General features: G+C 41.4%; 1 protein-coding gene across 1 annotated transcript; it reads left to right on the forward strand.

The window, feature by feature from the left end:
* Nucleotides 1-54: 54 nt before the first annotated feature.
* AMDHD1 (amidohydrolase domain containing 1) lies at nucleotides 55-9777 on the forward strand (the record flags this gene model as incomplete). Its single annotated transcript, XM_009585076.1, has 8 exons — nucleotides 55-198; nucleotides 1194-1258; nucleotides 1841-2118; nucleotides 4948-5173; nucleotides 6145-6269; nucleotides 8546-8639; nucleotides 9045-9205; nucleotides 9663-9777. Coding segments are annotated over 8 exons (1208 nt in total), but the record flags the coding sequence as incomplete, so codon positions are not given.
* Between the last annotated feature and the right edge of the window lie 3678 nt (nucleotides 9778-13455).

Genomic DNA, 13455 nt, shown 5'->3' on the forward strand with positions numbered 1-13455 from the left:
TCAGAGAGTTGTTGCTCCAGGAGCTCTGTCACTGAGCACTTGACTTTTCAACAGGCTCACACTTCCTTTGTTTCTTGTCTGTTGTTTGCAGAGATGGCTGTATCAAAGCTGTGGGCCAGGCAGATGTTATTCGCAGTCAGTTTTCAGAAGCAACATTTGAGAGAATAATTGACTGCTCCGGGAAGTGTGTGTTACCAGGTAGGTGTCTTTTTTCATAATGAATGGCGGCAAGTGCTTAGAGACAAAGTAAATGTGTATTAAACATCCCTCTGCCCTTTTTTCTCTGTATTCAGTACTGATTTGATAATATTTTGAGGGGCAGAATATCATAGCTTCCTCATCGGGAGTGCTGCAAGGAGAAAATTGTAGCACTCGGGATGGTTTTTTGGGCTTCATGGTGGAGCGCTCTCTCCTCTTGGTTTGTCTTACATCTGTTCCTCTGTATGATAGATCACAACGGTAACATAGCCAGCCCACAGAGTGACTTTTCAGATTCACCTCTATTTTCTCTACCCTTTCCGCCCATCAGCCATTCAGCCGTGGAGCTCAATCTCTCCATCCTGCTCGCAAACAGTTGCAGGCAAAAGGGCAGCACAGGATTTTAAGTCACGTATCCTGCAACTTTACCTGATAAGAAAATAGACCGGGGCAAGTCTATTGCATGTTAAACTTTGCAAGTGGTGTTAACACAAGGGCTGTTAGACCTGTGTTTCGTTTGCAATGGTCTTGGGCATTCAGTAGTGTTGGTTTCACAGCTCATAGAAAAAGCTCCCACTGGAGTAAGTGGACTATTGCTAGAGTAAGTGCTAGCGTACTAAGCCCAGCCTAAGCACTTTGCTTTTTTAAAGAACACAGATGTAAAGTCTAATGAACTATTTCAAAGTTTGTAATTTATCACTTCTTCCACAGTTTGAAATCATCATCAAAACAACATGAGAAACTGAGCAACCAATGCATTTACCTAGAGACGTTTTGCATAAGGTGTCAGCCAGTACACCTAAAAAATTTGAAAGAAAATTAATAGCCTTTGAAGAAAATCCTAGATTTTTGGCTGGTTGGATTTTTCTTTTTCTCTAACCAATAGAGGCCTTATAGGGGCGCTTCTGCTGTCCATTTCATTTGCTTGCATGTTCATAAGCTTTTCTCTTACACAGTGAAATAACCTGAGTGTACATTTACTGTGTTTTCTTTAGGCCTGGTAGATGCACATACACACCCAGTGTGGGCTGGTGATAGGGTTCATGAGTTTGCAATGAAGGTAATGGCATAAAATTACACAGCCGGATTTTTCTTCCTCTTTTTCTATGCATAACTATTTCAACTTTCTAGTGACTCCCATCTTTCATTTGTAGAAAAACATATAATTTCTGTCAGATAATCTAAGTGAGGGAGGAGGGATGATTTTTGAATACTGGTAGGGTGAGAGAGGAGTGTAACTGCAGCCTTTGCAGGCTGCCTTGATATATTTTTGCATTAATTGAAGCAATACAGGAGTGCCGCCTTCTATTACCATCTAAATCTTGATTTTTTTTTTTTTCTCTTTTTTTCCACATAAATGAATTTTTGAGCTAGAGATAGGTTTTCCCTTTATGCTCAGGGGAATCAAATCTTCAGAGTAGTTCTCTTTATGTTGCTTCTTACATAATTTCTTCACTTAAGTGGAGGGGAGAGAGAAGAGGAGGGGGAGGGAGGAAGAATTCATTGGTATTTTTCCCCTCTCTTTTTCTCTCTCACTGCAAAGAGACCTCAAGGCATTTTCCAGAATCGCTTGGATAGAAAATGCACATTTAATAGCTAATTGTATGGGGGGGTTGTTTTTTGTTTTCTTTTTTTCCCCAAGCTGGCAGGTGCGTCCTATATGGAGATCCACCAGGCTGGGGGAGGAATACATTTTACTGTGGAACACACTCGGAAGGCCACAGAAGAAGAGCTGTTCAATACTTTCAAGCACCGACTCGAACGCATGCGCAGAGCGGGATCTACGTTGGTTGAGTGCAAGAGTGGATATGGCTTAAACTTAGAAACAGAGCTTAAAATGCTGAGGGTGATCGAACGCGCTAAGCAATCCATGGATATTGGTATTTCTTCAACGTACTGCGGAGCTCATTCGGTGCCGAAGTAATACGACTTGATTTTTTTTGCTCTTGTTAAGTATTACTGCTTTGCATTGAAAATTGGCTGTTATTTTCAGAAAGGTTTCTTCTGCCCAGCCCTCCTAAAATATAACATATTTGAAACAATAGCCAGTATTTACAGAAGGCTCTCCTAAATTTTAATTTGAAGGAAGACGGGAAAGCATTATTAATGGCTACTAAATGCCAACATAAGCTTAGCACAGAATCCCTGGCTCCAGCTGATGCTCACACTGAACATAATGTGGATTACAGGGTTTCCTGTACAGAAAGTTCTTCTGCTTGGGTTTGCTGCTACCCTTCAAGCTTAGTCTCTGCCATGAGCTTTTATTTTGACCAGCTAACAGAAAAAAATACTGTATTTAGTCCTTATATGCCTCAGTAAACAAAGCTTAATTATGCTTCCATGCAATGCGGGATTGCATACATCTTATAGGTATGAGATGAGTAGAAGATTAAAGTAAATGTGCTTAATTACAACTATTTTGATGGCTCAAGTAGACATACCATAACAAGCCTTTCTCACTTTGACATTTTTTTCCCTATGATGAAAATAACATCTTTAAGTTACGGGATTTCATCGTATGAAAGAATGAATGAGTTTTGGCTAGGTACGTATGTGAAACATACATTTTGACAGACTAAGTGGTAGGCTGCTGCAAAACAAGGCATGTAAGATGGAGGCAGGCCTAGCATCACAGGGATACTGTGGCAATATTTAAGACATGTTCATTTGAAAAAAAAAAGCATACTCCAAAAAAAATGTACCTCTTCCGACACTCAAGAAAACATGACCTAAAAAAATTTATTTGCAATCTAATTATTGTGTATTTGGGGCAGGACGGCAAATTATCTTTTGTTAATGTAACTTTTCAAAAGGAATCCTGTATCATCTTCAATAACTGGAAGATGGCTAAGAATGAAGTAACTAAAATCTGCTGAAAACACCAAATATTTCTTTCAAGAAGTTCTACTAAAATTTGGAGGACTTAATGGTAAAATAAAATTGAGGTTTTACCCCGAACTATATATATTTCTTAGCCCTTCCTTTCCTCCTCCCCTAAAAAGCTTTGGGAGGATTTCAGTCAAAATCCCGATAAATAATCTTCCCCACCAAAATATTTCAGGCATTTCTATAAACTAAGGTTATTCTTTTTTCCCATCTGGAAATTAGCTTTGGGCAGATGTTGAGAACTTGCTGCGTGCATCTTCATGATTTCTAGGTATACAGTAATTTGGTCTGGTTTTCTGCTTCTAGAAGGCACCATCGACACATGATTCAAATTGACCCTGCTCTGCACCAGGGCTTGGATCGGATGAGCTCCATAGGTCCTCACAAACACAGTTATTCTGTGGGACTATGGTACAGTGCGTTGGTAACAGGCATACTGAAGTATGCACCAAACAGTGCAGGCTACTTTAGTCTGAGCCATCGCAGAGAAAAATAAGGCTGCTCTACTTATAGTGATCCTTGTTGCTGTCCATTGCTTTTAAAAATGTTTCCAGCCTAAGAGCTTCCAGTTCTTTAGAAAATGAACCTAAAAAGCTCTCAGCAGGGGGGCAAAGAAATAACTGCTGTGTCATCCCTCCAGTCATCATTTTGAATCAAATTCATGATTTTGAGGATATCTGATTCTAATTTCTTTTTTTTTTTTTTTGCTTCACTGGGCCCTTTTCATCTTTAGGAAGAAATTTTTAAAGTGATTTTCTGAGGAGAAGTCTCTTGCATTAGAACAATGGCAGTTTTGAATTCTTGGGCATTATGTCCCCCCAAAAAGTGAAACCAAGACTTGTTTCCCTTTGTTTTGTCTCGGCTCTGGTCCTAATCTTTCAGTCCAAATTCCTCCAAAGGCTGCAGAGTAAAAGAAGAAAAGGGAGAAGGCTTGGCATGGTAAAAGCTTGAGCAACCCCAACGGCTGTTTCAGTGAGAGGTGAACAAAAGAAGGCCCATAAGCTGGATTCTGCTCTGCTTTATAACCGCAAAACCTTGTTTATAAATCTGAACAGAATTTGGCTTTTTGAATTTACTGCCACTGTAAAACTCCCAACTCGCTCACATATGGCACTCGTATAATGCCGGTCTGTGCCTGCTTTCCAGTGCCTGAAATGAGGATTGAGATGTCGCAGACATTTAGCTGCAGTATGTCACTTATCTTTAGATCTTAAAATTGCAAAATATTAACTCAACTGCAGATTTTGGGATTGTTCGCTCTTTCAAAGGCATTTACTGATCTCTCCTGGGTTATCTCTGTGTAATAGGGGGTTCATAAATGGTTCTGACTTTGGCAAATTGAGCCTTGAGAGGCCCCTCTGATTTAGAAAGACTTACCTAGCTATCACTCTGAATGATATAAAAGGAGGAGAGGTAAATTTAAAATAATGATTTGTGCTGCGTGTCCCCTTTGAGGTCTTCACTTGCATAAAAACATTGCATGAATACTATCTAAAATGTTTAAATAATCATTTACATATTTTAAATAGTTGTGGTTTAGAATACAGAATAAGTAGGTCAAAATATATGAATAGGAAAGGAGAAGAATTTGTTTTAAAATTACCATGTCTTGGTTAGCATCGGAGAAGGTAACCTTATAAAAAATACCTTGTAATACAATCTAGTATTCTTTGAATGGAAAGTAATTAGTCTTTGAGAGTACATGAATTACAGTAGTTTTAAATTTTTTAATCTGAAGGTTTTTTGAGTGATTTGTATTTGCATCATTTTCTCAATAATCTAGTAATTGCATGTACAATTTGAATGTTTGCCAGACTTCAAGGATGTTATTCTTACGGGTCTGTAACATTTTCTTTTCATTAGAGGGAAAACAGCTACTGAAGCCACAGATGACATTATCAATAACCACCTCCCTAAACTGAAAGAACTCAAACTAAGTGGTGAAATAGATGTTAACAATATAGATGTGTTCTGTGAGAAGGGAGTCTTTGATCTGGATTCTACTAGGAGAATTCTTCAAGCTGGAAAAGATATAGGGTTACAGATTAACTTCCATGGTGATGAACTCCATCCAATGAAATCTGCTGAGGTGCGCCTTTCTTAACATTCAGTTAAGCCATTTTTGGTTTTTGCTTTGCTTTTGTGAGAACTGAATCTTTGAAAGAATTGCGGTTTTCAAAACCAAGGTTTTCTTTTCTAAGACTTTATAAAATAGACCATTCATAGACATTTATTTCTATCAGATGATAGAAAGTGCAGCCCTTGTGCAGCTTTGGAGTTAAGGACATGGGAGGAAACCTTGACCTGCGACTAACATGCACTGCCTAATCAAACATTGACTTTGCTTATCTTCCACATGGGATACAGATGGGGAAGGTGGATATCCGTGAACCCAAGAATGACAAAAACATGGGTTCTGTGCAACTTGAAAAATGTTTTTTTCTTAAATGTCCTATTAGCAGCAGCAAGTCAGATATGCAGTGAGCACACTCGGAGGGATGGTTTAGTCAAGAATAGGCTCCCAAATATCTTGATAAAGAAAGTCACTCTGAGACCATGTTTCACCATCATTTAAACATTGCTTCCTTCCTGTGGGGTCTGCTGAAGTTATTTCTGCTGTATCTAAAAAAAAACCCAAAAACTTGATGGATCATAAAAGACTTTTTGGTGCTTCACCATTGAAAGCAGCAGTTGCACTACTTGTTCTGCAACCAGTGTCAGTTTTGTCAACCCTTTTCTGCTGTATACTTTGTGAACAGGAGTGGATAATGGTTTTATCCATAACTGTCCCATAGTTTGCATGTTAGTCTGTTAAAAACACTACTGAAGGTGCACTTCCACTTGGTGGATGGTTAACACCTTTTTGTGATCAACTTTTCCTGCAGTAAATTAGCAAATATTTTGTCTCTGCATTTTGTTTGTTCTTTCAAGCATTTGTTATTTTTTTCTTTTAGTTAATTTTATATTAATAGTGAATTGTGTCTTCCAGTCATTTGATAATAACACTGCTTTACTGAATTAATTGAGAACAGCGAGTAATATTCTTGAAAATTTGCTTAGCTTGGAGCTGAACTAGGAGCCCAGGCTATCAGCCACCTGGAAGAAGTTAGTGATGAAGGTATCACGGCGATGGCCAGAGCTAAGTGCGCCGCTGTCCTTTTACCAACAACTGCCTACATGCTAAGGTAAAGCCACTAGATTGGAGGAAAACTTTTGTAACGGCAAAACCATGTTTGTGGTCTTAGGGTCTTTTAATGTAATGCTTTGGTGGAGATCCTCAAAAATGAAGCAATACCCCACTTCTGAGAAGTCTTACGGTAGATTTTGAGTGTTTCAGTCAACACTGGAATTTAACCCTTATGACAAGCTAAGGTGATAATCAGGCATTCATTTAAGAAGAAAACTAGACTGGTTTTCTTTAATCCATTTAGCCTTTGAAAACTGAATTGGCTTTTTTTCAGGCAAATTATATCTGCAATATATGTATTTGCTCTCTTGCAGAAGGTTTTGCTGGGAATGAATCCTTTGGTTATCTAAAGCACTGAAAGACTGTGGATTGCATTTTTAAAATCTCATCTGATTTTACCCCGGCAACACTGAGGAGAATCGCCTTAAGAATGCTATTTTCCGTACGCAGATATTCCAGATAAGCATAGATGGATCACCTGCTTACCCCTAATGCCAAAAATAAGCCAACTAGATGATGAGGACCATGATCCAATAATACCTTCCCTCCTGCAAAGAGAAGATCCTTGAGTTACTTTGGTTTATTTTCAGCAGCCCGCTTTCTGAGGCATTGAGGCTTGTGCCATCGCCACCTGTGTTCATGTCTGTTCGTGCTTGTGCTTCTATTTGTGGTTAGCTGTCCGTGTCTTGCACCAGTGCTTTTGAACTACTGGCTGATTGCAACTACATGCACTGTCAGAATACAGATCTCAGGGAGGACGTGTGGTCCTGCAAACTGACCCCAGGCAGGGAGGTAAAGGAGACAGCAGAGACGCAGTCACCTGTGGAAAAGGCTGCGCTATGACTCACATGTTACTCCAGAGACTCCATGCAGTGGAAAGTTTATAACCTCAGGATAAGTCTAAGATGGGGATAATAACGAGCTGTAGGAAATGAGGCCTCATTAGCTCTAGTGTCCAGTGCACTGTTTACTGAACACAGGCCTCCCAGTCTAATACACTCTAAAAATGAAGAAGAGATATAACAGGTAACTGGTTAAAAGAGTATTAGAGGGCTGAAAGCTGTGCAATGTATGAGAAGTTGCTATGAGGCAGTGTGGTACATCCTTTGCTGGCCTCCCTCCGCTCCTTCAGTACCACTTGTGAGAGCTCAGACCTCGGGAGGTCCTGCCCCTATACTGTCCCCTGCTTTTAAGAAAAGCAGTAGCGGCCAGGGCTTCACCTGATGGCCAGAAGTGGGCCGAAGAGTGCAGCTGGAGAGTCGCTTAACGGTTAGCCTTTGCTAACCATTGCCTGCAGTACTCCTAAGGAGTCTGGCAGCAGAGCACGGCAGGAGATGCAGAGGCTGGAAGGACGAGAGGATCGAGAAAGGCTCTTCAGACAAATCTTTTTAAACACAGTTAACTCCCAAAGCATCGTGTTGTGCAGGAGCAGGTGGTATTATCTCATAAATCTGCTAAGAGGCTTCTATAGGGAGAGGATTGTCTTATACCAAATGTAAGCACTTCATTGAGATGTCATTTATTGTTCTTTTCTGTTAACTGCAGTGCTTTTAAAACACTTTTTGAGCAGCAGATGCTCTAATGTTTCATTTTTATTGTTACACTGGCTTGGACACAATGTTTGGCGCTACTGGCTTTTCAGCAACTATGGCTAAAACTTCTTAGAGAGTGTATTTCCTAGTGCCCACCCTTGCAAACACCTACCCAGATTAACCCAGTGGCCGAACAATTTTGAAATGGCTATTCCAGATACTGAAGTTATTGAAGATATCTTTTGCATTAACATTGCTAAGTGAGAAAATCCTCTGATGTGTACAAATTAAATTCACAGCCTCAACTTAGTGTTTTGAATTGCCAACAGAATCGGGAAGGGACTATTGCATTGCTTATGCCACTGCTCATATTTGGGAGCCTGTCTTTGAAGCTATAAGGACGAGAAAATTACTTTTTTGAGAAATGAAGATTTTCACCTTGTAAATCCTTAAGTGGCTGAGCTCTGGATAAATACCAGAATTTCACTGGCCTGGAGCCTGGTGCTTGATACTGGCTGCTGCCACATGCTGTTACTGCAACAGCAGTGGACTACACTTCCCATTTATGCTGTCCATAGGGTGTTAGGCAGGGAGCCAAGAGGAGAATTTGGCCTTTTGTCTCCAAAAGGATTAGTGTGACTGAAGGCATGAATGTAGCCAAACTGAGTGATGACTTTTGCTCATGTAATTCATCCTGTAATTTCTAAGCGAATTGTACTGACAAGTGTCTTTTTCCCACTAGACTGAAGCAACCTCAAGCTAGAAAAATGTTAGAAGAAGGAGTTATAGTTGCTCTTGGCAGTGACTTTAATCCTAACGCATACTGTTTTTCAATGGTAAGCTATTCCTAATATTTATGACACCACAAAATTATGAAATCTTTTACCAGTACAACCTATGTATAGAACTTTTGCACTTAAAACTGTGTTCGTATCCGCAAAGAGAGCTGTATGCCCAGCTTAGACAATTGCTCATGCTTATTTATGTGGGTTGGTAGTTTTTGCCAGAAATTCTTGAAACCAGAAGGGCTTCTATTCTTCATATGCACCAAAAAGCTTATGAAAAAGGCTCTCAAAGTTCCTGATTTTAGAGTTCTCATTTGGGAGTTGGCAAGATATACACCATGCCGGACAACTCCTTCTGTTGCACAAGGAGGGAGGAGAGTGCTTAGGGATTTGAGGCACGAACAACTTTATTTGTGTTACTGGTAACTCCCATTTTCCACTTAACTTGCCTACTAGCCTATGGTGATGCATCTGGCCTGTGTAAACATGAGGATGTCAATGAATGAAGCACTAGCAGCTGCCACCATTAATGCAGCTTATGCTCTGGGAAAATCGGACACGCATGGCTCCATAGAGACTGGCAAGCAGGGGGACCTTGTTATCATAAATTCATCAAGGTTTGTTCTTCCATTGTCATTTGAAATGGGATTTAACATAAGGGACATCGTTGTTTTTCACCCTATTGTGGATAGTGGAGAGATTAGTGAATTCCTCGTGCTTTAGAAGTTATTTTTATCTGAAAAAATGGACACTGCTAGCATTTTAGACCCACTTTCATTCACCTTAATCACTTGAGTGGAAAATAAAGCCTAAAACTTTTGGGGCTAATAATACAAATAATCCATGCCTAATTACAAATTATCTAAAGATAATACCTGTTTATTTTGTGGAAGGAATTATCTACTGACTTGTACATTAACTCATTGTATTCATGCAACAAGAGAGCAACATGTAAACATGGAATAGTGTTTTCTGATAGTTCAAGCAAATCTTTTGTAATTGCCAGGTATACTAGGTCTGTGACCTGGTTTTATGCAAGTCTGGATATTCTTAAACATCTTGTTGTCTTTCTAGGTGGGAGCACTTGATTTACCAGTTTGGGGGACATGAAGCATTGATCGACTATGTTATAGTTAAAGGAAAAGTCGTCTATCAAAATGAGAGGTGTGGGACCATGAGCAGTTACTGAGAGAAGACAGTAATTTAGGAAGCTACTATAATCAAATTAGCATGGAATATTTCAAAGCAACAGACAAATGGGATTTGTATTTACTGGTAAATTGCTTGCCTGCTCACCTTACCAGCCCTCTTATTAAAATAAACTTTACCAAGCATTACCCATCTAATGCACCTTCATGTCTGTTGTCCTTCTCACCGCCACATAGAAATAATTTCGAATTGTATCTATTTGAAATAAGACAGTTTCTAAAAATGTTTTCCTATACAATTTTAATCTATAAAATTATTATACTTGAAGAAAACCAACCAAACAAAAAAATCACCAATGAACGAAGATATTTGGATCCGATTTATTGGGAAGAGTGACATTAAGTAACCTGTGACGGAGGGCCGGGGGCCTAGGCATGCACATTTGGAATGGCGCTTGGCCCTGCTGGGAGGCCACAGCATCCCGAGGAAACGTTCACAGCCTCTGGGTCTGCTCAGTCTCAAACTCGGCAGATACCAGGAACCACAGTTGTGGTAGGAGGCACAATATCTTACCTCTCTGAAATACAAAGTCTGCTGGTTTCTGCAGACTTGAAACTCAGTGGGAGCCCAGCAAGGTACTGCTTGTCAGCTGATCTGCCACATCTTCCCTTGCTGAGGATCTTGCAGCTCCTTTGGGGTTTAGGGGAATGAGAAAAGGGGGCGAGGAAAATGCAATCAGGTACACCACTCACTGGGCTGCTGAAAGTTGGAGTGCACTGTAAGTTAGGGGTTGAATTAGGCCTACTGTCGGAAATTAGTGATGCCAAAACCTTACAGTTTACCCCTAGCGGCAGATAGCCCTGTGAGCTTATGGTCTGGTGGGTACAGCCAACCTCTCAAAATTTCAATCACCTTGAAACTTAAAAGAAGAGCACCTGCAGTCTCATACAAATGTTCCAAAAAGCCCTGATCTCATTTATTCTAGGCTGAATCTGAAATAACATGAGACATGTTTGTTCATGTAAGTTTGTGCGTCTGATGACAAGTTGAGTATGACGACTCCTACTCAGAGCAATTTCAAAATTTAAGATCCTGGTTTATTTAAAGCTCTCTTTCAGCTACTGTTTTTTTCTGGGGCTTGAAACATCATTTGAGGACGTGGTATGTAGAAAAAAGGATGATACAGCTCTGGAGTTGAGCTGCTGCAGTGTTTAAGCTGAGAGTCTGGGGTAGGGAGGGTCTCTGAATGCACTCTGGCTGAAGCTTTTCTTCAACTTTTCAAATGGATGGTGGCTGCAGAAACGAACGGGCTTAACTTTCTGAAGGTGAAGTCATAAAACTACAGTTGACAAGCATGAAGAACTTAGCATCAAAAATAATTATTGATATAAGCAGGTGACATAATCTGCAGTACAGAGCAGAGTGCTTTAGTGAACCAGACCCCTGAGGAAGGACAACAGTCTCATTCTGATTAACAGATATTTGAAAGCCATCAACACGTATGAGCTTTATTATGACCTTCGGATCTCCCTGAGCCTTGGGCACATCTGTTAACATCCAAAATATGTAAGCCACCCCATAGACTATCTTTGTTCATGCTTTATTTGAGCCAGGCTAGCCAACTAAAAGCCATTAAAAATTATTAAAACAATTTAATGGCATTCCCGCCACTAGATGCAAGATACTGCACCAGATGTGGGTGTGGACCTTTGTTTTTATAGAGCTTGGAAGAACATCTGAAGTGTGCGATGGCATGGTCCGTTCTGCCCAAGACAGCTCTCATAAATAATATTTATGCAGGCCGTTGGGGAAAGCTGTCAGGGTACGAGCGCAGGCATTTCTGAAATGCAGCATGCAGCCAGCAAGGTGCCTCTCGGCTTAGCGTAGGTGTGGTGCAAAGCTGAGGCCGCCGTGCTGCAGCATGTGCTGGTGGTCCCTTGGTCCCAGGCAGCCAAAAGCAGAGGTGAGTGGGAAGCAATGCCCAACATCTCCTCTCTGAAGTGCCTAAGGCACTTGAGAGCCCAAGATTGCATAAGGAAAACCTCAAATATTCTCTTGCTGGACAGGAATAGGCATTCATGGCCTGAAACTACTGATGTGAGGGGATTCTGCTCTCACGAACGAGCTCCGACAGGAATGTCAAACCACTTGCCCAACCAGCTTGGCCGAATCCAGTAGCCATTTGGGAGTATGCCCCAGGGCTATAATTAGTGGCAGATTTGCAGTTAGAGGATGTGGTTATAATTCAGTGACACAGCTGGCTGAAGTGGTTCCTGATGGCCAGCTACATGGTCCTTGCCGGGAAAGGCACACCACACTGAAATGTAGGAAGATTTTGTTTGCTTGTTTTTAACGTGGCTCACTTTAGTGATGATGTTCACCGTGCTGGCTCCCGCAGCGGCTCCGAGCAGGATGTAGGTAACAGCATGGGGGGTAGGAACTTCTGCCAGCTTTGCTACTGAAGGAACCGTATTGTTTAGCCATAACATGAGGCTGAAGGAAAATGGTCGATCCTACAAGATATAAGCCTGGCTGTCTGTTCTCACACTTGATTTTAATTAATACCTAATTTTACACAAAATGAACAGCTTCAGAGAGAGATCGAGATACGCCTGCTACAGAGAGCCTCGAGCTGAAAGGGTAGGGGCTGACTTGGCACATGAGGGAGAGACGGAGGCTGAAGATGCTGCAAATCAGGCACAGAAGGAAGGAGCTGAACTGGGAGCTCATGCGCCATGGGTGAGTACCCTAGTTCCCAGGTCTTCTGGCCAGGGTAGGTGTCTCCCTGCCAGCTTGCCAACAGGCATGAGTCCTCTCCTCAGGACACATTTAACACAGCAGGTCTCAGACACACGAGTAGCCCCACTCTAGCACTTTGGCTGCCCCTTGCAGCGTAGCCCATAGCCTGGGAAGATTTCCAGCCCATGCCAAACCCCCTGCAGCTGTGGGTATCAGGCCAGTAGTGCCAAGACTGGTGGTTATTAACCAGCCTTACATGTCATCACCGCACCATGATGGGAAATCTAAGTCCTGACTCTTCCCTTGCAAAATAAAGCCTATGCCAGAAGTCAGCATTGTCACACGGAGCACGCTGTGACAGGAGTCACTCTGTGAGGACAGGGCCCTTGGCAGCCAGGCAGATGTCTGGTAAGCCATGGGAGTGGTTCATATCCACCACTCCTACACCTCCTCCTCCTCCTCCCCCTCCCCTGGCCCCTGTTCCACCTGTCCTCCTTATTTCTAAACTAAGCTTTTGCTTCACAGTTTCATCATTACCCATGACAGGAAAAGAGATTGCTACAGCTGTATGTGAAGCCTCAGTTTATTTGTTGCAGGTGTAAGTCCACAGCTTTTAGAAAGCTGCATTAAGTGCAGTCCATCACCAGAATACAATATATTTGTTCTGGAACAATGATCTCCATAGCACATTTTTATGCACACAGATTTTCAGATTTGTGAAGCACCTGCTCTAAAAATGCTCGTTATACAAGAACCTGTGCCTCCCATATGATCTGCAAAAGAGAGGAGAATTAAGTGTAAAGACAATTTTGCTTGTGGCAGAATGAAGGGGACCACAGCAGTTACCCAAAGGAAAAAAAAAAAAAGTGAGACTATCAAACCTAAGTTGTTCAGTATCATTGGCACAGATGAAGAGAAAACTAATGAAGAGCTGACAGAACAAATACAGGAGGCCCTGTACGAAACACCCACTGGTTTC

The sequence above is a fragment of the Fulmarus glacialis genome, unplaced genomic scaffold (genome assembly GCF_000690835.1).
Source record: "Fulmarus glacialis isolate BGI_N327 unplaced genomic scaffold, ASM69083v1 scaffold17239, whole genome shotgun sequence".
Classification (NCBI taxonomy): Eukaryota; Metazoa; Chordata; class Aves; order Procellariiformes; family Procellariidae; genus Fulmarus; species Fulmarus glacialis.